The 27,902-nt window shown below is 34.8% G+C and overlaps 1 protein-coding gene across 1 annotated transcript; it reads left to right on the top strand.

Moving 5' to 3' along the window:
* The first annotated feature begins 987 nt into the window (after positions 1-987).
* Positions 988-27,487, top strand: LOC117323065 (thyrostimulin alpha-2 subunit-like). The gene is made up of 3 exons (XM_033878065.1): positions 988-1,643; positions 22,781-22,956; positions 26,654-27,487. Exons 1-3 carry the CDS (start codon positions 1,481-1,483, stop codon positions 26,744-26,746), a joined length of 432 nt encoding a protein of 143 aa, XP_033733956.1. The 5' UTR covers positions 988-1,480; the 3' UTR covers positions 26,747-27,487.
* Positions 27,488-27,902: the final 415 nt, after the last annotated feature.

The raw sequence follows: 27,902 nt of genomic DNA, 5'->3' as shown, positions 1-27,902 counted from the left end.
GCAACTTTTAGAAAATAACTTACTCGTGTGAAATAAATTCCATATCCAACAATTTCGAGTCGTGTGACCTGTTTCTACCACAATAATATCGGCTTGAATCAAAGGGAAACGTGGCCAAGTATAATTGCGCGTATGCAAATAAAGTGTACCGGTGACGTCCGGGACCGGTGATGTGACGTCATTAGATTATTAATGATGTCATTAACAATTGCAGCTTGGGTCAAAATTCACCGTGTTAGCCAATCAAAATGCGTACAGAGTTTATACCACGTGTGGTATAAACAGATTGTTAATCAACAGCTGTAATGATTAACTGATGGTCTGAGAGTTGAATAACACGGGGTATTGTGGTAGAAGTACCTATCTCATTTTAAAGTTTTACAGGTTATGTAGAAATCTTTAAAGTGTTTAAAGGGCGAGAAAAACCATATATTTATATCTTGGGAGCATATTAATCATTCAAACAAGATTAATTATTCCCATTTAGATTTATAGATGATCTTATTTTATTTGGGTATTAACGCCTGATACTTCACCTCATACTTATGTTTTTGATTAATATGCTGCAAAATAATACCAAATTTCTTAGGAGAAATATACATAATCCCTCTACACCTATTTTATTTTTAAAATTAATTTTGTAATAATCTGTTTCAGACGAATTGAATTAAGTGATTTGTAACAAGAACACTAGGCGTCATAGTAAATACTCAAAGTAACAAGTTGTGTCTATGTTCAAACTCTATTAGATAAATTAGTTTCTCAACCTGACAAATTACGTCATCATCTACTGGATAAGCCTCTAGTTTGATACTTTGTTGATGTTTGAGAACGATAAAGCCTTTAAAGTTTGTATGTTTGGTTCAATGAGTGTTTCCAACGTGAGTCTATAAGCCGATGAATGTATCATGTTATCATCCGTCGTATGAAAGTCAATAGATAAACGCGAGCTCGCTACTACGTCTATGCCTAGGCAGGCCGAGCGGCCACACACTCTCTCTCCGATAACCCGATCTCAAACAGAATAACACGGGGTCGCATTAATACACGATGATCTCTCTAATAAGCAAATAACAACCCACTGGGTAAACATTTATGGATCATATCATTGTATAATATAGCAACTCTATATATATGCATTGTCTACATCAAAGTCTTTCAATGATTAACAGATTCATGCAATGATGACAGAAGAGCTGAGACGAAATCAATGTGCATCGACCTGTGACCGTTAACATCAGGACACGCTTGAGACTACCAAAGTGATACAGGGTATTTCCTTGTGTGCATTTATATGCAGGAGTTCTACAAAAAGGGGGAAACCCAAATACGTGATTTAAAGGATAGGTAACACGCACGTGCAGAGGACGTGGAGGAGTTCCAAACGTATATAGCCTGGTGCTTGGTTAGGACGATCAGCTAACACCAAAACGCTACCGCCACAGCAGGACATTGCAACTTGAATAAACAAACATCAAAGATGGGGACTTCCGAGATTTTAGGAGGATCATTGTGTAAACTGAAACAAAGGGACGTAACCGATTGTATTCTTACTATCTATAGGATTTTCCTTGTTTTAAATACACTGACAGCACTGACATATTCTTTGCATACGTGGGAACGGCCTGGCTGTTATAAAGTAGGTGAGTACCACTAACATTAAGGATTTAATTTGTCATGAAATGTTTGTTGTGAGATGCTTTACATAACCTTAGTAATGATATCTCCAAAGATCATGCTAGCTTTGTCATTTGAATGTTATGGTTGTCATTTTCACGGGATTTATTTTTCAGTTTTGTCTGGAATATAACAACTTTCCAACAATGAATTCCTTGAAAAAGGGGGTAAATGTTATCATAATAGTTTTAGTGAATAATGCACCGCATCATTTTTGCTTCAAATATTTTATCCAACCACGAAAATTTTACCATTGAAAAAAGCAACATGGACAGACACTGTTGCTTTGATATGATACAATACATGTTTCTGTTTAAAGTAAATTTATAGTTACAAGCTTTCAATCTCAGTCTTAAAGGACAAAGTGGGATAGGATAAAAGACTTATCGTGAACGATTGGAATGTAAGTAAATATACAAGATCATTACTGATTGGTATTTCATACAAACATTCGGAACGTATACGGTACCTATCTAATTATCCTGCACGTGCAACTATACTATATCACTGTGCTTTATGTAAGTAATATGAAATCCCGCATTTTACTTACGTGAATATTTTCAGTACCATGTTTGAGTATATTGTTTAAGTAAACAGGGTCTTTGGTAAGTATTTTGATGACTGTTTCAAATACATTTCGTCATTAACATTGCAATGGTAAATAAATGAATTTTACCAGGCCTGTTACTATTAAACCAGATATAGTTATACTTGGCTGGCAATCAAATAGCCTCATACGTCCCTAAATCATCATATGAAGGTTTAGTAATACAACAAGTCATACAGGGTCACAAATTGATATAGTTTCAATAGTTGACCAAAGCAAAAACATCATACAGTATATTTACATGTCAGAAAGGTGACACAGTACAATAAGTCATACAAGGTGACACAGTACAATAAGTCATACAAATCACACAAGATAAAGATAAGACATAATGGGTCACACAGTATAATGATAAGTCATACAAGGTCATACAGTATAATGTAAGTAATACAAGGTCATACAGTATAATGATAAGTAATACAAGGTCATACAGTATAATGATAAGTCATACAAGGTCATACAGTATAATGATAAGTAATACAAGGTCATACAGTATAATGATAGGTAATACAAGGTCATACAGTATATTAGTAAGTCATGCATGTTCACACAGGGTGTTTATAATCCATAAAGGTTACGCAATATATTGATACATTGTAAATCACACATGACCAAGGCATTACATATATGTATTATAAGCCATACCGGATCATACAGTAGATATGAGGAAATGTCAAGCATGGTTATATCGTAAATATGATATAAGGTCGCATAGGGTTACGTAGTATATATGATATAAGCCTTTACTATGAATATGGTATTAGGTCATATAAACTATGTTATATATATGGTATAAGGTCATATAAAACTATGTTATATATATGGTATAAAGGCATATAAAACTATGTTATGTATATGGTATAAGGTCATATAAAACTATGTTATATATATGGTATAAAGTCCTATAAAACTATGTTATATATATGGTATAATGTCATATAAAACTATGTTATGTATATGGTATAAGGTCAAATACACTGTTATATGTATGGTATAAGGTCACATAAAATTATGTTATATATATGGTATAAGGTCATATATAACTATGTTATATGTATGTTATAAGGTCACGTAAAATTATGTTATATATATGGTATAAGGTCCTATAAAACTGATATATACATGGTATAAGGTCATATAAAACTATGTTATATATATTATATAAGGACAAATGTTGTATACAAGGTCATATTAAATTGAATCTAGATATTGTGTAAGGTCGTAATTATACATAGATAAAAGTCAAGGTCATACAGACTTATACTGTAGATATAATGTAAGGTCATTCAAGCTTATACTGTAGATATAATGTAAGGTCACTCAGAGTTAAACTCTAGATAAAATGTAAAATCATGCATACTAGTACTTATACTCTCGATATGGTGTAAAGTCATACATACTTATGATGTAGATATAATGTAAGGTCATTCAGACTTATACTGTAGATATAATGTAAAGTCACACGATAGATAATCAAATGTGTAAGGTCATCCAACGTTAAGCTGAAGGTATGACATAATATGATAATAGCCATATGATTGGTGTGATGTAAGCTGATACAAGTCAGTTATGATTTTCGTAACAGTAAGCAAAATAGAGCGTAAATATTGATAGGATTTGAAAGTGTATGAATATCCCTGTATCCTATACAAACGTACAAGAACAATCTGTAAGTTAGCATATTAATATAATGTGTAGAATTGATTAACGCGCCAGGTCATCTATTTAATCAGCATGATATGATTAACTTTACGTTAACTGATGACGTCAGCATAATATTACAAGTTTATCTTCGTAATTAAATCAGACTGATTAATGTAGTTTTAATGTGATTTTTACTAAACATTGTTTTTCCCTAACTACAACTGAATCTGAACATGCATCAACAGTTTCCATTAGGCACTCAACTCAGCAATCAATACCTGGAATGAACAACTTTACATCAGACCGATATCACTTTCATACAAGCAAAGTATCCCAGTTTAAATCATAAACACATTTCATTACAAGCTGCGTTAAATCAAAACGAACAATTTGATTTTAAACTCTTAGAATCCCTACTATAGCTATTAAGACGATGAAGATGCTAAGCAGATTTACTCTACGGAGATATAATTCGTTTATATGCTTTGATTGAAATTGAATAGTAACGACATCAATCAAAGACCGCAAATACCACCTACGCCATATGTTACGATTAAACGAACCAATTATAGCGAGGTTTTCTTGTATTTTTTTTTATGTTGGGAGTATTTTATCTTCATCTATGTTCACGGTTTCCTCAAGAAATCTTTTTTATGTCATTGAAATTTAATTACCAACAAACATAAATGTTTTTTTTTACTTAAACTGTTATACGGGACGGTGGTGCGGTGCGAATTTATTGCCTCTAAAGTAGAAAAGGGTTTGCTTGTGGATTTTTTTGATATCACACTGCACTAAAGGATTTAGAAACTCCACTGAGGGCCATAATCGCTTCATTGCATCATCCGAAATGTACTTCAAGTCTCCCATGTCTCCGCATTTACACCGAGAAACCTTTGTCGTTTGCCAATTGAACAATTACCAGTTGATACCGATTTAAATAAGATTTGCAATTTTCCCCCAAATTCCTACGAGATCAGCACTATTTGGATGTCGATGGTGGTTTTGTCAGTATGGGCATTGGTGACGTCAACTCGTAAAAGGACGTTTCCCAATGAGGACATGATGTTATCTATTTAACTTTCTCATAGTCGTCAACAACCTCTCGACACCTTGCCAAGCAATTCATTTCAATTTATTTCCTTGAATGTTTGGCAGCACCAGATGCTTACAAATTGAATATTTGTTACAAATGCTGTGAGATGGTTTTGTTTCAACTAGAACAAAAACAGCAGATGCTTACCAAATGAATATTTGTTGCAAATGATGTGAGATGGTTTTGTTTCAACCAGAACAGTGAACAACACTTGTCACAAAAACATCTCCAATTACAATATATTTTTACTGAAGTTATAGAAAGAGGATTTTAACAGAAATCATATAAAACGCCATCTTTGCAATATTTCAATAACGTTTTGTGTAGAAATGGCGACATTGAAAAATTGACCTTGAATGGGATCGGATTTCATAAAAGTTTAATGCTTTGTGATCACTTCTGTAAATTTGTTCTGCTCAACCGCAGTATTTTACAGGAATCGTTAACATTATTGCATTCCGTTATGAGCCCGCGATCACAAACGTTCTGAAAGAATATCGACATAATAACGAATTCATAATTCCAACTAAAAATCGATAAAACCGAGGGGAAAATAAAGAGCAAAAATACAGATTTGCAGATGGACCCTTGAAATATAAGATGATAAGGACCAGGTGTTCCTTTAGAGTAAACGTCTCCTATTTCATCGACAACACCATCAATACACTTGACATCTCAACTTGCATCGAACACTTCTGACTTCACATCGCATAAGAAAATATAATCTTTCTAAACGAGATAATTATGTCGACCATTACACTTTCTCCCTCTCCCTTGGCTTCGAATTAAATGGGATATGTAAACACCGTAGTAAAGGGAAGTTGGTATGTTGCTATCAAGAAATGGAACGTTCACAATTTGGAACTAGAAATCAATGGTTCATCATACAGCTTTGTTGTAAGCTGTTCATGTTGGTTAAGGCAAGATCGAGGTAGCGTCTAATATTGAAAAGTCTGTAGTGCCCTTGATTTCAAGTTCTACATTTAACTTTTGTTTTAGGTTTAGTTTTGTATTCTCGTAAGAATACCATGAATAGTTTAATTCATTTGCTGTATATATTTTTATATGAAACTAATACGTGAATGATCGCTTTTCAAAATCTGACTTCATACTCTTCATACCAACGTTACTGACCAGCTAACCGTTAGGACGCCAGCTTGCCTTGCACACAACGATTAGTATCCTAAATAACTTTATCTACAACCGTAAATCCCAATTTGTAAGCGCGGTTGTTATGTACACCGGAACGCCTGATAATGTTGTGTTTATCAAGGTTAAAAAGAATGAGTGTATCAACTTAGAATAGATATGTCTAATACCTTTAGTTCATAGCATCTCCGTGTAGTTAAAAGACGGTGAAAGATGGAAGTAAAATACAAATAAAAAGGATGAAGAATTAATCCAGAAAGGGAAATGCATACTTAAGGAAGTGAAAGTTTCATAATTCGACCAAATCCTCTACGTTATATAGGCGTGCTGTGATTTCCGTACCATTCGACCAATCAATTCTATGATTATCTACCAAATCAGGTATCAATATAGCTTCCTTATTGATGGACTTAGCGCCCTGTTCATTGTAATCATAATGTTGTAGTGGCCACTCCTTTTGTAAGCATTACGCTAATGGGGGCCACCCACGTTCTCGGTGGCGGTAAGGGGCTCGAGGACTGGAACAAGACATGTAAATCTTCTCAACAGCATACAAAAAACCCAGTTATGGATTTAACATGACAGCGCCTCGTTGTGGGGTCTATAGACATTAGACAGACAAGGAAATCACAGAATTTACATTCGAAAGCAATCATTTCAATACCTAAAGTAGCAGTCACATTTATCCAAGAACCTCATTTTGCGCTGTTAGGCAGATAGATTGGTCATACAGATCAAGAAGATGAACAGAGGTCTCAAAGATAACCGGCGGTAATACCACAGACAGACAGACAGACAGACAAAGAAGTCATAGATATCTAAAAGAACAGTATGGGGCTCTTCCTGCTTAATTCCTACTAAAGATCATTTATAACCTATCATTGATTTTAATAATGGAATTTAAATGAAGTTAATGAAATTAAAAGGTACGTCTGATTATTATATGAAAAGGGATAATTCCCAATATTATGTGCAGCATGGCTTGAAAGCAATTTTAAGACCGACACGATAATCCCGGGAAATTAGCGATAGGTCCGATTCGGAAGCATAAATAATAAACTAAACCAAATTAACCCTTACAGATAAGGATAAGCCTCTATTATGAACAAAATGGAAGCGTCGTCTTAATATCCTCGTATGATCTGATATTATATTCAAGTAGCTAATATATTTCGAACATTTTCTAACGCCTATCATGAGCAGTGTGTCTTATTAAAGATACATCATTGGTTAAATCTCTTTCATGACCTAGAAGGCCATCTGCAGAAAACAATATTTAAATATTGAAAACACTCACTTGTATGTATATAGAAACTGTGATGTGTGTTGGAAAAGTGTTCAAGAACTGAATGCATAAACAAAAGTTCTATAAAGAATTAGTAGATTTGGAAAACTTTCCGCCAAATTCACAAAGATTTTTATAGTGACGGTATCTATGGGACATAGGTAATTCAGATTTATGGGCAACAGTGTATACTAGAAAGGAATTTTCAAATCTGTCCTTATAATTTATTGTCTGATACCTGTAGACAATATCCATAGCAACCAATGTCGATATTTACACATTAAAATCCTTTCGGGATACGAAATGTCGTCTTCATAGCAGGTACTCAGTTTTATGACAAAGAAGATGACTTTAAGAGTTTAACATAATTTTGAAACTTTCTCAATATCAAAGAAATAAAGATAGATGAGAGGGATTATCAAAGGATAAAAAGATTGGATGCATAACAATAACATATTGTACAGTTTCATTGAATATGCCATATATGTACAGGTTTTTTTTTGAAATCATTATAAACACTAATCACCTATCGACTATTGGGAAGCTAGCGTACCTGTTGCAGTCACAATATAGCTAGAACAGCAAAAGCGACGAGAAGTTGGCATGGTTCATAACAATTTCGCAACAGCGTTCTATTTCTTTTTTTAATGCCCGAAAGCAAATTAAAATGTTCTTTTTACCTCTCGGAAGTAATATTTCCGGGTCCCACATGTGGTGACGGAAGACAACTTTCGGAGTGTCAAAAGTAGTAGAGGAATCCTTTACCATTTTGCAGGTCCTACTTGTGGCTCCACTGATATGGAGAATCATGATGTGATTTTAATTAGTATTGGTTTTTCTTGGTTCATGCTATTTGTGTATTGGCTATGACTTCATTTTCTGCATACGACAATTAAACTAAGTTTTGTTATGATTTAAGTATTCATTGCTAATGCAAAATATATCGTTGTAATAAATCTAGCATAAGCGTCAAAGATGCACCGGTGCGACAGTTGGATCTCAACAGCAGGGGGATTCTTGTGTCGACGATTACCAGGCTTGTCGAGTGTCTGACAGCTTAGGAATCGTTGTCAGTTGTTGTGAAAGAGAAATTCCCACGTACCTAGGGGATGTAAGGTACATGTGTAATCTAACAACGGTAAAAATGTTGGTTCAATTGAACAGGGTAAGATAATAATATATTCCTTTACCCTGGACAGGGATGTCCGCAGTTTTAGATTTGGTTCACACTTGAATTTGAAAACAGGCAAAAGAAAAATAATCATTCAAGCCTTTTTGGGATGAGATAGAGGGGAGAGATTGTTAAGTTCCCAACCACGAGGCTTGCCAACCTAACACTCTCCCTCTAGAGTTGAGATCCCCTATCTTATCCCAAAGGGGTGAAATATTTCATTATTCTTACATTGGTTTGTTCCATGGACAGGGAAATCTCAATCCGAGTGCCAGAGTTTGGTTGGTTAGCGTGTCCATTGCTGATCAGTCAAACTCTCACACGATGGTTGAGATTAACCTTACCTTGGAACAGACTCACGTTTAGATTATTTTGCTCACATACGTATAGATAGGTATATTTCATCCAAGATAAACTAAAAAAAAACTCAATATTGAAAAGGGGGTATTCGCCATTCACATCATTTGTATGACATCATAGACACAATGTAATGACTTCACGGAAACAAATTCCTATTATGACGTCATAGCGCGCGTCAGCTGTCTGTCCCGCCCCCGTGTGAGATAGAGTTAATTCTTCCTTAGCAACATCGTGACCAACCTGTGTAATATTGGAGAAAGCATTTTTCTCTCTCGGTTTCATTACTGAAAAATATCTACTGGGCACATTGAAAATGATATTTCTAACACATTGGATAAATCTTATATATTCATATAACAAACAAATGCGACAAAATGTCCTTAAGATAATAAGCGTTTCGACCAGTAATTTGGACATCAAATTCTTGTTCACAAAACCAGTTACTTGAAAGAAATGAATGTCAAGAGATAATATCAAGGAAGCATTGTAAGGGACAATCAACAGCTGAATGACAACGTTATCTGTCTTCCTTCTTCAGATAGACTAGGTGCTTAAAGAATCCGTACCAAAACAGATTCTAACGACTTTTCCGGCCAATGCGAGCAAGACCATTAAGCTTGTCATCTTCCTTCAACGACCCGATTCTCTCAATCCCTTTATAGCATATTTGTCTGTGAGCTGTGGACATCTATCAAGAATATCGTGATATTCAGAGCAAACATTGAGTATACAGTAGAGACATCAAATAATCGAAATTGCGACAAGTAGGGTGATATATGAAATTGAACTTCGAAAGCAATGACATTGAATGCAAAAACAATGCATTTACTCTCATTTTTCTTAAACGTTTACCATCTATGATGTTCCCTCGCGAAATCTTTGTCTGTTTTATTTATATACATTTACAATTGCTCCGCTTTTCCCCATTGACACAATGCTAAATGCAGTTGCAACCATACACCTATAACATCCAGTGCCTTAGGCTATAACATTAAGAGAGTCATGTGACATTTAAGCATATGGCGATTTTTTTTATATAGTTTTTTTTTTCAAAGTTGACGAAAATGGTAGGACATTGTAAATATAAGTATTGAACAGTGTTATGAGAATTTTCCATTACCCAGAGAATGATGTTTTACCTGTTTTGGATATTCTCATATTATTCACAATCCAGAGAATGAGAACAACAACTGCACTTGTTTTTAACAGTGGTTTTAATGTTGTTATATTCGATATGGTAGCAAAATGTGTAGTGGGCAAATGCAGCATGGGAACCCTAAATGTTTCAATGACATTTGCCCGTCATACATCTTGCTGTCATATCGACCATAACAACATTAAAACCGCTGTCCTTTGCTTAAATAATGTGTAATTCAAAAAGATATGAAAACTATCTTTTACCTCTCATAATACTCTAGAAAAGCAATTTTTGAATATTGAAAAACGATATAGGTACGATAATTTTGAATTGACGGATAAAAGCCGTCCATATCTTCTTGAATACTTTATAGGAATGAAAACAAGACAGGGTATTTTTAAATTCGTTAGAGAATCCCTGAAAACTGGCATACTTAAGACACGAAGCGATGGAGTCGCGTTAAGGTCATTACACATTGTGGAGCAAGTTCGGATTTGATGTTGTTAGAATTGATATAGCTACCATATTGCCAAAAGTGTTTGTGTGTCTTTAAGATACGTAGCCCTACCCATATATAGAAAGCCCGGTGTACGTATTGCTGGCTATAGATGATTAAATATCTTGTCCAAGCCCTGTCATCGCCGCCGAAAGAAAATTCTATTTATTTCCCAATCGCGATGCACTCAAATAATTTTCTTTGTACTATTCTTAGAATAGATAATTCGATTTTCATAAACTATCTAGATCATAACCTTACGTTTTAGCTGTATATAGCTTCGCACGGTCTATTTGTGTGTATTTGTATTAGTTTTAATAAAGAAAAAATATACCGTTATTGCCATACACTAACTGAATACACGGAAGAGTGTTTTTATCGTCAAAACATTTCTATTCCAACACTGAAGTGAATGTATTAATGAAATTTTCAGGGAAAGGTGGTTATTTTAAGGTCGGGAAGATGAAGTGACAACGAAGGTACAAGACTCATAGCGTTTATATTCATGTTGCTCAGCATCAAAGAGTACTTTCAAATGAGATAGTTTTATGTACTATAAACTTTTTGTAGAATATCTATCAACTACGCACATTTGTCCCTTAGCTTTTCTTTATATAGTTTAGGGGTTGAGATATTGACACCTTGAATATGGATCGAACACGACATGTAAATATAGTAGATTTGGAGTAAGGCATGTTGCTATCAGTAAGTGAAAATTAACAATAGGAAAACAACATCAAGAGGCTTGCTCTACAGTGATAAACCGTCCCTGAAAATGATGAAAATTACCCGGCTAAGTAAACCAATGTCTTGTTTTTTTTTAACACAGATCACTAATATATCTAAACGTTAAAATGTTGACCTGATTAGCTCTTCGATAATTCAGCCTTCTATGAAATGAAAAAAAAAGATGTCTAGAGAGGCACAGCTTGATCGCATTGGCATGCTAATAATATGTCATACTTTTTGAAAGCTATTGTGATGCAGAAATCCAATCATTCTCACTTTTGTTTTGGTATATATTATCTTTGGGTGTCATAAAATAGGTCAAAGATGAAAATATATTTGTATGACTCTTCTCAGTTCCTGCAAGATACCCTTCTTTAATGAGAGAACAATATAATTTCGTGCGATAGCATATGTAGTAGTGAACATCAATACAAAACTTGCGAAGGAATTCAAAACCAATAAAAAGGAAGAAGGTCCACATCCTTATTATAAAACAATGTTCTGAAATACTATACAGACGTACGTCAATTTCTGAAAATGTCGACATATAACAGACTTGGACAAGCTTGTAATAAGATCCACATCGTACCCTTAAGCCTGTACACTTGTTGAAGCCCGGAGGGTAACTGTAGGGTAAATGAAAGTTGATGACAGAATAAGAACCTAGCTCTGACTTATCAATTATCCTATGGTGTTATATTTTTTGCATACAAGAAACTTCCGTAACGTGTAAAACGTTCAGTGTCGATATCACGTTCAATGACCACAATTATGAGTTTTATTTTAGTCTCTAAGTTTCTAATTTCTTTTAATTACCCGAATTAGTTTCTTATCTGGTAGGTTAGATTCAAAACAAAGTAAGCTCATCTCATTAGATATTACCTCACGAATGCAAACAAAAAACTAACGTTTGGCGACAAATGTCTGTTCCAAAGTATATTGAACTGATTAACTTCCCCTTTGTTTCCCCCTCATGTTGCAAATTTTAATAAGGAACTTTAACGTTTAATATTGATGTCGAAAAAGTCAATTTAATCTCGCTCCCCTTTTGGTTTTTATGTTACAGTACATTAACAGTTTACCGCACTTGATAAAAATTAAAATATTTGCATTGTCATTATGAGAGGGAATCCAATCATCGTAAATGTTTTCTGTTGGCTGGTTAATAATAAATAACTACATGAGGTATCGATGTTTATCCTAAATCTGTTTAACCTTCATGGAACACTGATTTTTTTATTTAGATATTATAACAATTCACTGCATACAATGTTCTACTGGGGATAATTTCGCACAGAAATTAAAGCTACTCGTTCAGAATCGGTGCTTTTAAATCTGATTAGCAACCTAGCGTTTAATTGTAAAGCCCATGTCGACACGAAAGACGATCCTTTAAATGAATGTTATCCTTGTCGGAGTATGCTGATATTAGCAAGGGCTATATTACATTGCGACAGGGAATAATAGCTATCGTATTAATAAAAAAAAAAGATTTTATATAATTTCATCTAAGTACCCTTGATACTCTCCCTTCATGTTTGTAGGCACTCCCATTCGACTTTTAGTAAACCACAATGAAAGGTTATTACCAAGATAGCATCGCTCTGTATTGTTTGATACCTCTCTCCGAGGGAGGAGAGTTGTCATCAACTGCAATTAGAGTATTTATTTGAGATTAGGAATGCTCAGCTTTTGATTGAAATATAGCATGATATTCAATTGCGCTTGATTTATTTGATTAATATTGACTGATTAATCAATCAATATCACTCGATTAATTAATTGATAACGCCTTATTAATTAATATACAATGGTTCCGTTTCATTATTTCCCCATGAAATTATCCACAAAGAGCTTTTGATTAATATCTTATTTCAATGAAAATGTCTATCTTTGACTTACTAACAAAATTCATAAAAGTAATATTTTGTTGTAATCGTTGTTTTAAAATGGATTTAATTAAATGTATATTTCGTAATATATATTTCTCTTGCTGAGAGAGAATTTTGAAACATGGGTGAAGCACGAGTGAAAAAATGAACGGAAACATGCAACCTTTAAAAGTGAAATGTTAAGCAACTAGGTAATGAAATCAAGAATATATACTTGGATTTATAGAAAATGTTCAACCCTAATTAAATGCATGTACCTGCGTTGTCCCCAATGAATCCAGACTTAGATGTAGCACAAATTATTGCAGTTTAAAAAAACTCTTAAAACTGGTGTAAAAACTTTGGTAGCAAGGCAAGCATTTGAACCCCGGGAGGTTTTTGTTTAATGAGGTACAGGTTTTAATTGTGTCTTGAGTTGGAAAATAATTTCAACTGAATCAGCAATTTTTCGTCGATGTTAGGTAGCATGTTCGGAAATCCCAATGGCCTTAACTGATTGACAATAAAAACAAAATATCCCATATAAGCAATGAGCATGTGGTTTAACTACTGACTGGCTCGGCTACGTCACTTAAATGTCGCTGCTGGTTCCTTGGGGTGGCTCCGTATATCAAAATCCTTGTGATATATGTAGGCTGCTGGCTTACAATTCACAATAATGCAGTCTGCTAAAGGTGTTTTATGAACACCACCATAACATGATTTAGAAGTCTTACGCATGTCCTTGCCACATCAATATTGCCTTGTCTGACACCACTACCTATAGCTACTTGATTTGAGAACATACTGTAAATCACTTAGATTTCGCGAATACTTTATTTCGCGAACTTTACTTTCCGGACATGCTCGGGAATACGTGATATTTCAAACGCTGATCTAAATATGACTTTAGATTTGCGAATAATGAGCTGTTAGAGTCATGGGCTCCGCAAGAACTCAATATTGGACACCGATAGGTTGGTCGCCATTCAAAGGAGTACCAGGTATGCGTTCAATATATCAAGTTAAAGAAAAGTTCTATATAGCCGCGCAGTGTATTGGGGTTAGTATTTACCATGGTTACATCCGTTTCCCTGTACAAATTCAATATCAAGACAATAGATCTTTTCATTAATTAGCACGCTATATTTCCTTAGGGAAGATGTTACGTAACAAGATACTCTTCAAATACTATTTGCTGAATATCAAATAGCAAAAGAGGTCGATAATCGATATCGACATTTTCTTTATAAGCTAAACGACATAGTTTATCGTTTGCTATATAAAATCACATATCTAACTTTGTGATGGGTAAATGTTTTTAAAGGAAACATAAATGTGACCTAGTCTATGGCTAAAATGAGGTCAGTCTACTATAGCTTCATTTAGCGAACATCCTGTTGTCGTTCGCTTAACGACTTGTTATGTGTCTGGATGCCGTTCCTGCCTGACATGAGTGACTACGCATTGCTATCTTGGTAAGTGTTCAGGAACAGAAACACAAAACAGGATAGCTTCAGAAAATAAAATCGTTACTTCCGGTTTTTCTCCGCACATCAACAGAAATGGAGAAAAATTATGAATGGGGCCAAGAAAGTGCTTCCATTCACCACAAGCAATAGTAGGTGTGTAAAGACAGTATATTTAAACTGGTATTGGAAATCAATGAATAATCTTTAGTTGCTATCAGAATAAATCTCCTTTATACAAGAAAGCACATGACAACGAATTATGTAATAAAGAAAAATATGATAAACATGAAAACAATCGTAATAAGAGCTAAGGCGATGAAAACCATCCGTGTTTAGTAGCAGACAATTGATCTCCTTTTCTCAATCGTCCCTGGCTGTCTACATGTATTAATATCGCATGTGTGGATTACTAAATGCTGTCAATTATCCTTGCACGTGCCATTTTATACTGATATAAGTGGTAGGCACATGGCGGTATTTCATCTCACCAAATCTATCAGCTTATGTACGTGTGATAATCATTAATGGATATAACTATAACTGTCATTCCTTTTATCACGTGGTCTTATATCTGGACCGCGCACGTAGGTAATGGAGCAAATGATGTTTTGACAAATATTCTCTTCGTATCAATAGAACATAATTCACATAAAGAAACACAAAGAAATAGTAAGTCACACCTTTGCAAAACTTATAAATGGATTAATAAAACAAAAACACAACATAAAAATAAGAAAAGTTGTATATTTTTGGTAAACAATTATTAGCGTAGGGATATTTAAATAGTCCGTTTAAGTACATTGCCAGAATATAAACAACCAACAATGCTGTTTTGGCATACAGACCACCTGCTGTCCTGTTCACGACATAATGAGATCGGCCGGTGGTTGGCCTTTGTTGTCACCTTAATATTGTCATTTACATCCTTTGTTCGTCCTTTGTTATTGCGCAGTGATAATTACTCGTGATCCTAACTAATCTAGGCGGGGTCGAAAGGTTATCTCATTATCTTTATACTAATTACGCCTTTGAGAAGGCTTCAGAACAACTGGGGCGAATGAAATAGGAGATTTGACCTCAAAATTACTAAATCCGGGATTTAATTGAGAAGTTTTTATTCCTGAATTAGTTAATAAGACTTATTGTGAAATGAGTGTGATGGACAGATGATATGTCTGTTGCTTGAATCTTAAATGTCATATTTATAAATACTGTCGATGTTTTATTTCCCATGAGGGAGGTCTTTGTTGCCATCCAATTTTTACAAAAGTTTTCCGTTATGCAAATCATTATTCACACAGAAGAAAATATATCAGGGGGATTAAATACGAAACTATGGCTCATATCTAAATCATTCCTTCAGCGTCAATTTCGATTATTTACAATCAATATATCTACTAGGTCTCTATTCGAAGAGCATATTATATATGCAATAATGGCATAAGGCCACAATGTTGTTGTTAGCCCTACTATAAACGGAATTATTCATATTGAAGCAGACGGCTTCAATTCACGACACCGAACGTAAGTAATGACTCAGATTACGTGTAATGACAAACAAAGGTCCTAGTTATCGGTGATCCCGTGCTGTCTGTCTGTCTGTCCGTCATAGAACGGGCTATGTGATGGCGAGAAATGGCATCACCTTAATCCGTTCAACAAAACAATTGTTTAGGACATAACGATTCATATATCCATAACAATGTGGGGAATAAAATGTTTTGTCACACTTTCGAGGGTAAATGTTACATGCAAATCAAAGATTGATCAAAAGAGGCGCAAGATATCAGTACATTTCAAAACAAATTTAGATTTTTATACAGAGGAGCAAAAATGAATTTTATTGCATCAAACAGCTGTTTCGTCCTGGTAAGACACGTTACTGGACATATGGTCTTAAAATGATAATAGAAGATGAAAAAAAAGGGGAATAAATGTCATAATCCTGACGAGGGCGATGAAAATTACCCATAATTTCAACAGAATTCATGATATTCAGTATAGGTGGAAAATAACGTAAAGTACATGTACCTTTTCTGAACCTTGTCATGTTCAAATAAATTTTAAACGTAATCAGGATGTTATGATAAACCTCGGGGACTAAACAATTCATCATCAGTGACTTCCACCTGCAGTCACAAAGCGTAGTAAAACTAGACACACAAGATTTCAAAACAAATAAATTAAACTTCATCATACAACCGTTCCGTCCTTCTAGGACTCGTCAGTGATGCTGTGAAGCACATCTTCAAACGCCAGTAACCATTGTTCCGAATATAATTACTTATCGATAGGTTGGATAGAAACATAAATCATTTCAGAAGCTGTAACCTTCGGGTGGGACCCCTTGATATTTATATCGCTCGGGAATGTTTTTGTTAAAAAAATAAAAATAATGATAGAGCCTATTGAGAGTTCTCTTTCGTCAACCCATAGAACCGATCGTTCTTCTTATGGCAATTAACTCTTGATCTTATACCGGGTAACGAATAGATTTGTTCCCAAATATGTTGAATATTGTCTACAGGTATCTGGACTAGCTTGGTATACAGCTTTAAAAGAACCTGGGAGACTGTGCTTGATTGACCAATGCTGGTAGGGTGTTAAACAATGCAGAGCCAAAATAAAACCATCCCTGCAAAACTGAAAGCCATTTTCATGATATCTTTGCAAAATGACGGTTGACACTTTCCTTTCTTATTTTGAGTATGCAATATTAGATGGATCTCACCTAGATTCACATGAATAATTATGTTATTGAACAAAGAGAACATATGGTTCTATACTCATAACTGAATTTCAATGTTTTAAAACGATAACAGTCTTGATTTCAAATAGTTCGATGCAGAAATATTGAGCTGCCAACAAATCAGTACTCCTAAGTTATTTTGAGTGGTTAACATCTCATATAACCGATTTTTTGTATCATATATTTCCTTCATTGTCGCATTTCTGTATGTAAGACGCGAATTTCCCAACTCTGAAGACCATAAAGCCATTAAAAGATGTTAACAGAAGTACTATTCACTTAGAAACCATCGAAAACAGTAGAGAAATATGACCATATGTGTTGCAGAAGCAGGCGTCTTTCAATTCATCAACGATACTTGTGGTGTCTCGGTGAAACCGAAGTTATTGCAAATCACTTATATTGCGGGTTGGATTTTCTTTTTCGTTGATATGTGATGAGAGTCAATTGCGAGTTCAAATCCTCCTTGCTAACGATAATTCGACAGGGTCGATATTCTTAACGTATTAGTGACGAATGGTGCAGGTTGCACCGATCCCTACGAAACTATTTATTAACATCAATCGTGTCATACAGATATCTACTAGGATACAAAATACATTTCCCTCATCAGACTGGTAGAAGATGTGAAGTAGACTTAACTTAATATACCGTCTCTTACGCGCACCTCCAGTAAAGATAATTCAATTTTGATCGTAAATGTTTTGGATACTTTCAAAGAGTAATACAGATTAATTATCTTACAAAAATCCATTGATTTACACCAAATGTCGTTATAAACCGAATTGAATATCTCCTGAAGGATATTTTAATCAGATAAACGAGATAGATGATCGATTTCAAACTCCAAATCGAATCTACTATCCCCGTAAAACTTGGCAAAGCTATGCTAAATGAATACCGTCTCTTGATGTAGGTGTGAGCACCACGATTATATTCTCAGGGATAGTGGCATCGCTTAGAATGCATTCACTACTCTGTCGTACTTTATGTACTTTTAATATCGAAATTACGAAATGAATTTGTTAGACTTTTAATTTCTCGGGTTCCTGTCTAATTTCCTCTTTTTCGGCTCGTAAAAACTCCCTGACTATTCATAAAAAAAAACCACCAAAGAGTGCCTCAAATAAAGCAAAAATGTATTTATAACTTAAAATTCGACAAAATTGGCGGGAAATTGAACAAAAAATGTAAATTTAATTTGAATGGTGCCCCACGCTCTGTACTAATAAATGAATGAATACTCGATAGATGGACAGAACCAAGTGTTCTGGAATGGTAAGCGTCCTCTGTTTTATTGATGACACAGCCTGCCATATAAATCTAGGTCGTATGGCTAGGTCATATCCAGTTTTGTCCCAGTACAAAATTCCCAAAAAACTTTGACATCGACAAGGGAATCACTAAACATAACAACAGACATGGTTCTTTACCTGACATCGCAGAAGGAGAACGAAGCAGATTTATATTCCTGTAAATGTGATCTTTTAGTCAATTCGTTACTTTTCTTATGTTTTTGCTGCTTTTGAACTTCCACAACTGATTAATTTCCATTGCAGATAATTGACATTACCGAGATATACAAATAACAAAAAATGTTCCCCTTCCGATTTGTGCTACTCTTGTATTGAAAATGGTGAAACATTGTTGGTAACTTTCTGATTTGCAAAAGTGGCATATGGCTTCATTTAGACTCATTTCACAGTGTATGCACTCTAAAATACTAAAATTTATCTTATCAAGATCTGAGGAAAGAGATATTCTTTTCCAAAAAATATGAAACTAAAATAGAAAAGATGAGAAACGTTCTTTTGATTTGTCGATGAACAAATAAAGTTGGTACCCAGGTTGATTTGGAAAAAAGGTTCAAAACCATTGAAACACTATCATACTTGTTCTGACGGATACAGTTCCGACTAAAGCTCTCCTCGTCTAAGAAGCCGAATAAAGTTCCGGACGTGCATAACAACCGGGAGCTAGCTTAATCACATCAGATCTATGTGCAAAGCCCTACTCGTATGGTATATTTCAATTACCTCCTCATACTACTTGTCTGTTAAAATTGGATTCTATCGAGACAACAAGCTAAGTTTAAGGGAAGCCCTCCATCACACAATGATTTGTGCATTACGGTCTACACATGGCTTGGTGGGAGTATGTTTCAACGGTGATGTGCCGCCATTATGTCACGTGACCGTATGATAAACGTAACGAACATGTGATCTTCAAATGAAAAATGTAATTCAAATTCAAAATCTATAAAGCCAAGAAACCTGTAAAAAGCGAATGATATATAATACATATTGTTTATGCGCACGATAAAGAAGATGTAGATTTGTGTATTGCGGAGTTTCAGATTTATAATTTTCTTGTAACAGCCAATATCATGATGTACTCATGACTCATATTTCTAATTATCATCGATTCGCATTCGTTTCTAAATGGTGTAAACCGAAGCGAGACACTCAATCAACTTGCTATCATACCGAACATTAATCTTGAGGTTTAAGTAGAAGCAACGTCAGACTGTCATCATCAAAATATTCTTAATGTCAGATTTTCATTCCTGCTGTACGTCGTATCCTTGCCATTTCCAAGAGAAAACGACAACGCTTTATAGAGCATATGTCACACGGATTGAAGTAGATAATAAAAACTGCATCACTTACGACGACGTCAGAATTTACATCCGGGCAATCTCAAGAGACCCAGATATCAGCATATGCACTCTATCCAACAGAGGGCTTCATCAGACAAATGTTTAAAGACGTGGACGAATTTTTTTTTCTAGATATGGTAAATTATCAGGTAGGGACATAATGGCAGAGGTTGAAGGGAAATATGGAGGAATCGTTGGATTGAAAATCGTGTAATTGGATAATTGGAAAATGACTATACTCTTGTCTTTTATTTGCCCAATTAAGTCGCGCTATCCTCGTCAATAGATAACAATATTAACACGAGATCGGTGACATGTTGTACATTCCGTGAAAACGAGTGATATTTCAAGTATTTTCATTGACCATTGAAAATACGGGCATTTGGTCTATACAAGCAGGAGAAACATTATAGGGAACAACCAGCCAATTGAAAAAAAAAATGAAGCAGCCCCTGTGTATAGAAAGTTGAGCCAAGGATAAAATTTCTGGCAGCCACTGATTGGCCAGTATGTTATGAAGTGAGAAAATAGATATGTAGCCTGATAGGTAGCTATCAATAAGAAATGTTGATATAAATTTCTTAAGTCCGATTGATATTTCCCCCAAAAGTTCAGGTAATAATAATAAAAAGGTAAACATTTAAGAATTTTGAGAATTTTTACTGCGAAATTCACCCATTTTCAAAATGGCTACCCTGGAGAAAATTTGAGCTGAAGGACCCAACTTTTTTTTTTGATTAGGTGTTATATCAGACCCTTAACTTTTGTTATAAACCATAATTGTCATATTGAATTAAAGAATTTGAATGAAATACTCCAAAACGTTAACACTAAAGCCTATGGGAAAACAATTGGTTGGTTGGTCCCTATAACATTATTCCTGCTGTCTCCTTCGGGATTTAAACATAGACTTATAGAGTAGAATACTAGCAGTGTAAGGTTAAGTCGGCCTGATGAAAATACCGACAAGTTTGAATCGCTGGTTACCATGCTGACAAATATGCTGATAACACTATTTTCTACATATAATCCGATTTACTGTCGATATCAACATGTAAGAAAATGAGACTATAGCTGTATATAACGTGCTGTGTGTCTCTAAGGAGCAAAGGCTTCACCAAAGTGCAATACATTTGTGAAGTATACCATAATGGTATTTTAGACGGCTTCGACTTTTCCCTGAGCTAATCTAAATCTTTCTGACAAATCATGTCCGTTGTTATAGCAACGGACGTTCAACAATCTACTTGAGACTTGTTGAGTTGGTGAATTTGCTGAAGATACAGATTGTTTTTTCACTCTAGTTTGATTTTCATTATATTTAACATTTCAATGATGCACCAAAGGACATTCTCAATTTGTTGTTATAAACTACTGGGAAGCTCTGACTTAAGCGCAGCATGTGTAAAATCTGATCTGCAGTGATGTAATGCTTTTTGTGTATGGCGTATCCCTGGCTTGTAAGCTATATTCAAGGAATATTGTTTACCACTGTGATACACCTGTTCTTTGTTCTTGTTTACCTCTGTGATACATCTGTTCTTTGTTCTTGTTTACCCTTGTGATACACCTGTTCTTTGCTCTTGTTTACCTCTGTGATACATCTGTTCTTTGTTCTTGTTTACCCTTGTGATACACCTGTTCTTTGCTCTTGTTTACTTCTGTGATACACCTATTCTTTGTTCTTGTTTACCCTTGTGATACACCTGTTCTTTGCTCTTGTTTACTTCTGTGATACACCTATTCTTTGTTCTTGTTTACCTCTGTGATACACCTATTCTTTGTTCTTGTTTACCTCTGTGATACACCTGTTGTTACGTTCTTGTTTACCTCTGTGATACACCTGTTCTTTGTTCTTGTTTACCTCTGTGATATACCTATTGTTATGTTCTTGTTTACCTCTGTGATACACCTGTTGTTACGTTCTTGTTTACCTCTGTGATGCACCTGTTGTTATGTTCTTGTTTACCTCTGTGATACACCTGTTGTTACGTTCTTGTTTACCTCTGTGATACACCTGTTCTTTGTTCTTGATTACACTTTTGATACACCTGTTCTTAATGTCCTAGTACTGTTATAAGGTTCTCCAAGCAAATATATTTTTTTTCCATATTTTGCACGCATTTTATCGATTTTGCGTTGTAATTATGGATTCGTTATCATTTTCGGTATTCTCTATTGTTTTTCGAAACGTGACGTTGCAGTTCTATGAATGTTTGCATTGCAACTCATAGGAACTACCGGTATGGTGTTAATGCTGTGTTCTTGAGTTGCAACGTTGTGAAAAGAATACATTACGTATCTGTTATGTCTGAACAAGAAATAGAAGTCGTGTAATTTTTCGCATTTGTTAATTTCTTTAGCATTGTATACCAGTACTAGGTACTATAGGTTTCGTGTCTTAGTTTTTAGATATTAGGGCCAGGTGACCTTGTGGTAAAATTAATACATACAATATATGTATCCAAAAATATCATACAACAAACATACACATACCAATTACAACATTTCTAATAGACTAAATATAATAGACACAAATGTACACATTCATGAATACAGAGGATCATGTACATATCCAAAATACACCAGCAAAATAACCCTAAGTAACATAAATAAACAACAAATAATTAAATCTGAACATATGCTATAACGTCAACATTTTGTTGTTTCATTACAGCTAACGAAAGAACAGTACAAATACCGGATTGTCTACAATTTAACGTAACAACAAATGCCTGTAGAGGATTTTGTGTGTCTTACGCCATTCCGTCCTCGCCGAGGACACGTCTTATCAATCCTAGCCATATCATCACCTCTCGTTCAGAGTGCTGCAGTATAGAAGAAACATATGATGTAAGTATCAACCAATATGCTCTTCATGTTGTCTTCACTTTAGGTTTGGTGTCTCCTCAATTCCGGTCATCTTCTCACTTTACGCACTTCTTCTTTCAAAAATTCTTGTGCCTCTGTTTATTATCCTTAAATATATTTTGCTTGACTTGATAATTCATAAGACTCTATTTACCGATATTTTCCCTCTGTACTGTATATTAGGTATTAATGAGATAAACATATATATATTACGCAAATAAATATACCTCTCTAGTTTATTCAGTAAATCAGTATGGCTACACGCTATACAAGTTACTGAAATAAGGAAACATAAGTTAATCGCCTCATTAAATATCGATTCTTATATTTTACGAGAACGAGAGAAAACACATAAACAAATATACATATAATTTATATGACAGTGAAATAACAAACATATAAATGGTTATGTAAGAAAAACGTTAAGGTGTAAGTGTTAGCATTAGTCCAAAGAGAGTTTGTAATCACTTGATGGATGTCCAAGCTGTGCGTTATATATATATATAGGATATGTACGAGTTAAGGCCACAAGAATGCCATAAACGATGCTATTTGCTTGTGTAAAGTACATCTCCTGTCATTATGGTAGCTCTTGTGTTAAGAAGATGGTAATGATGGGTTTGAAAGTCTTCCCGGTAAAGCTGAAGAAACCTCGAAATTGTAGGAGTGCCTTCAGAAACTATTTATAAAGAAATACAATCGTTGTACTGTAAAGTAGGTTCTCCTGATTTGTTCTCGGCTATTTACAGCAATCGTTAAATCTATTCGATTTATCTTAATTGATGATGTATCTATAAATAGCACCAGATCAGTCATTGAGGAAACAGTTGTAACATTACATACATTGTAGGTTATTTTCAAGGAAAACAAAAGCAAAAAAAGTAAACATTACTTGCATCAAGTCATCATGAAACAGCCATCTGGATTTAATGAGTGGTGAAATTCGTCTAAGGTTATGATTAAGTAAGGAATTGACCATCTACTTTTCTGGTATTTATCACGTGACAATCAATAATGAAACACCCTTTATCATACAGCGGAAGTCATTACTCAGTAAGAGACCGGAAGCCAAACTAAAACAGGAGATGTTATAAACAAAAATCCGTATCACGTCGAGTGAAATCGGCTTCCTTGACCTAGATATAGAAGAGGAATCCTAAATTAAGTAAATTATAATAGGAAAGGGTGCGGTGTTGATGTCTTTTCGTATGTTTTTATCTGACTTTACCAAGTATTAGTAATTTTCATTCATGCTTCAATAGAACTGTGTTAACACTGTAAGTGATGATAGACGTCCGTATAATGTTTGGCCGGAAATTGAGGACAACCGTTCGGAAAGCTTCTTGTCTAATGCAAGAGATTTCCATAATACAGCTTCTATTGAGCTAGTGTTGTGCTAGGTGCGGCTTTCAGTATCTTGTGAAAGTAGACAGATGATTGGTGTTAGCAAAGATACCATTAACTGTCGTTGCTGGCTAGTGTTCGCCATATATTCCCAGTAAAATTGAATTAAAAAGACTGCAGAAATTCACTTTATTTCTAACATTATTCCGCGGTTTCATTTGATTGCTGAATTGAGCTATACGAGGGCCGATTGATATGTTGTGATCCTCATGTTGAAGGATTTGAATTTTACCGGATATTTTGTATTATTTTTCAATATATTCCCCTTCAGTATTTATACACTTTTGCCAGCGGTGTTTAAGGGACTCAGTGCCACTTTTATATAACTCCTTTTCTGGACTGTTTAGAAAGGCATCTAATGCATGCATGACGTCATCATCGGACTGTAAGTGGGTGCCTGAAATAGCTTTTTCAGTTTTGAAAATACATGAAAGTCTGATGGAGCGAGATCAATCTAAAACCACAATCATGAATGGCAGTCATGGCAATGACAGACTTGTGAACAAGAGCATTGCCATTATGGAAAAATACACCTTTAGTGAGCTTTCCGCGGCGCTTAAGTTTAATATTTTCCCGTAACTGCTTCACACGTAAAGCATAGTATGCGTCATTGATCGTTTGTCCCTTTTTGAGATATCAGCAGCATACCATCTACATCCTAGAAAACCGAAGCCATGGCTGTTCCAGCTGACGGAACAGTCTTTGCCTTCTTTGGCGTGGGAGAGTCTCGGTGCTTCCAATGTTTCGACTGTTGTTTGGCCACTGGAGTAAAATGATGGACCCATGTTTCATCCAAAGTAACAAATCTCTGAAGAAAGTTGACAGGATCTTCCTCAAAAAAGTTCAGATTAGCACGCGATAAATGAGCGCCTAGTGTGCTTCTGATCAACTGTCAGAAGTCTTGGTACCCATCGGGCCGAAAGATCCTAGGTCAGAATGGAATGTACTCTTTCCTGTGAAATGCGTACTCTACTGTCTATATATCTTTCTGTGACTCGTCTGCAAGTCATAACTATATCATCAACTTTATTGACCATTTCTGGGGTTGCAATATTGACAGGCCTTCCAGGACGGGGTTCATCCTCAAAGCTCTATCGGCCGTGCTTAAATTCGGCAACCCACCTTTTCACTGTAGCATATGAAGGGGCATCTTTCGCTGGTGTTGCTACCATATCATTATGGATATCCTTAGGTGTTAAACCTATTTTATGCAGATATTGGATCACTGCTCTTTAACCGATTTCGTCCAAGGTGCAAAAACCGTTTGTCTTGTTTACTTTAGAGTGCTACCTCGTCGATATAAACTAATTAAATGAGACCAATTCTTTGGTACATGGTCCCATACAGTCAGAGAATAGTAGGACTTAAAAAGAACATCCTGGACTATCTACTTCAATACGAGGCTCACAACATATCAATTATCGCTCGTAACTTTAATTTTTTTTTTTTTTTTTTCAGTTTCAAATATTTTATTCGCCCAGCATTATTAATGTATATCTATATTAGTTTATTACCCTTTCTATTGAATGATATCGAGGGCAAAACAAAGACCTCGATTATACTTCGGGTGATATATAGAGAATACATGGTCAGTGTCTTGAAATATAAGCTGTGTTTTGGCGAGGGTAAAGAAAGACAAAAGTGGCGAGCCTTGGCGATAATAATCATCAAAAATAATCATTTGAAGTGAAACGGTGTCAAAAATTACAGAAATATGTTCGCCTTTTAAACGTAGTTTCACTTTGAAGTAGGTCAGTCGAACTGACGCACGTGCTAAGATTCCAAAATACAGCTGTTTTCTGTCACTGTCGTATACAGAAAAAATATATACGGTGGGTGTATTCCGACAATTCGGTGGCAGTTGCAGGATAAAACTGTCTTCCATAAGTTCCGCTATGGTACATTTTTTTTATTGCATACCTACATATTCATTGTGATTTCTCTCTAGTCTAAAATATGCAAATTAAAAATATAGCTACTTTGAAATACTCTCCTTTGCAGTTCAGCTTTTGATACCTACAATTTATTTTCTTTTTGTAACATAGATTTTCGTCCTAAATACTGTATATACCATACATCAATGAAACGCAAGTTGTGTTGTATTCATAAGATGATATCTATAGAAATATAAAGAACAAATATTTTTGTTGATATAATTTATTGAACATTATAACAATGACTGGATTATTTGTTTTCTTTAAAGTATCATATCCAGTCGGGTAGGCTTTAAAAATTTGATTTCATTCTTATCCTTTATCCTTTCTTTGTTTTACAGATAACGGTGCACGTGCGCTGCATTGAAGGAATTAGGGAAGTGGTATTTAAATCAGCAAAGAGATGTGCCTGTTCAATATGTCGACGAGGATGATGACGTCAATAGGAACAGTGTGCGCGCGCAAGCTTAGCCAGACACGTGACAGATATCTGTGATCTCCGACCCTGCGAATATTTATTTTCATTCAAATGCATATTTTAGACAGAAAGGCATTTGCAGAACTATATTTATATTCAAATCTGTGTAGTGTTTCTAATAAACGGATGGAAGGCTTGGAGAGTGAACATTACCAAAATATCATGCAAAAATGAACGACACTGTGTTAAATGGAATAAATCAGAGGAGTTCCGATGAGCTGTTTGACACAGAATAACAAACAAACACTAGGTTTTATCGAGACGAGTGGTAAAACAGGGATCTATGATGATTTCTTATATCAAAATATTGTGTTTCTGAAATTTTCTTTTTAAGGTATTATCTATCCATGTTTGATTTACGTTTCAAACATAATCATATTAAGCCTGAATAGGAAGGTAAAACTAGCCGATAATCAGAGCGCTCAAGACTTGCTTCATTAATGATGTTGTCGGAATAGTGACAAAATAGCCTCAACGTGAGAATTAGAAGAATGCACCCATTGACTGGGTTCAAGGGATGACGAGGAGGAAGAGGAAGTTGCGCATTGATATGTGCGCATGGAGAATAAAATCTTGTACATTTTTACATTCATCTGCTCATGACCATTTTTCCATTATATTTAATGTTATTTTGACCTGTTACTAAGTTATAGTACTACATGTATATTTTTTGAAATAATAAATTAATCTTTCGCATTTCAAATCTTGTTAAATTGAATTCGAAAAAATATGCAAGACAACATGACATTGTCTAAAATAACATACTTGTTATTCTGACAGTGCAACACTGCGCCTATCCAATAGTTTTCCTTTGTATGAATTTATTCATAAAATGAATCTTTGATTATCGTAAATTTTTATTGGAATATAAAACAAGATAACCAACATAGGGACTATGTTACAGCATCAGTTATCATCGGATTAGCAAAAATGACGGAATTATATTTAATATAGCCATCAACAATCCTTTTGTATAATGCTGTAATAACCCTTAACACACAAACACTCTAGTTTTATCTTTCCATTAAATTCATCAGTTGTTTATTTGCTATCACATTATTTCTTCGGCTCATTTAACAAAAGTTATTCTTACTGCAATATCTTAAAATCTT

The sequence above is a fragment of the Pecten maximus genome, chromosome 3, assembly GCF_902652985.1.
Source record: "Pecten maximus chromosome 3, xPecMax1.1, whole genome shotgun sequence".
NCBI classification, from domain to species: domain Eukaryota; kingdom Metazoa; phylum Mollusca; class Bivalvia; order Pectinida; family Pectinidae; genus Pecten; species Pecten maximus.
The sequence above is the reverse complement of the archived record's forward strand: the minus strand, read 5'-3'. Positions and strand labels throughout refer to the sequence as shown.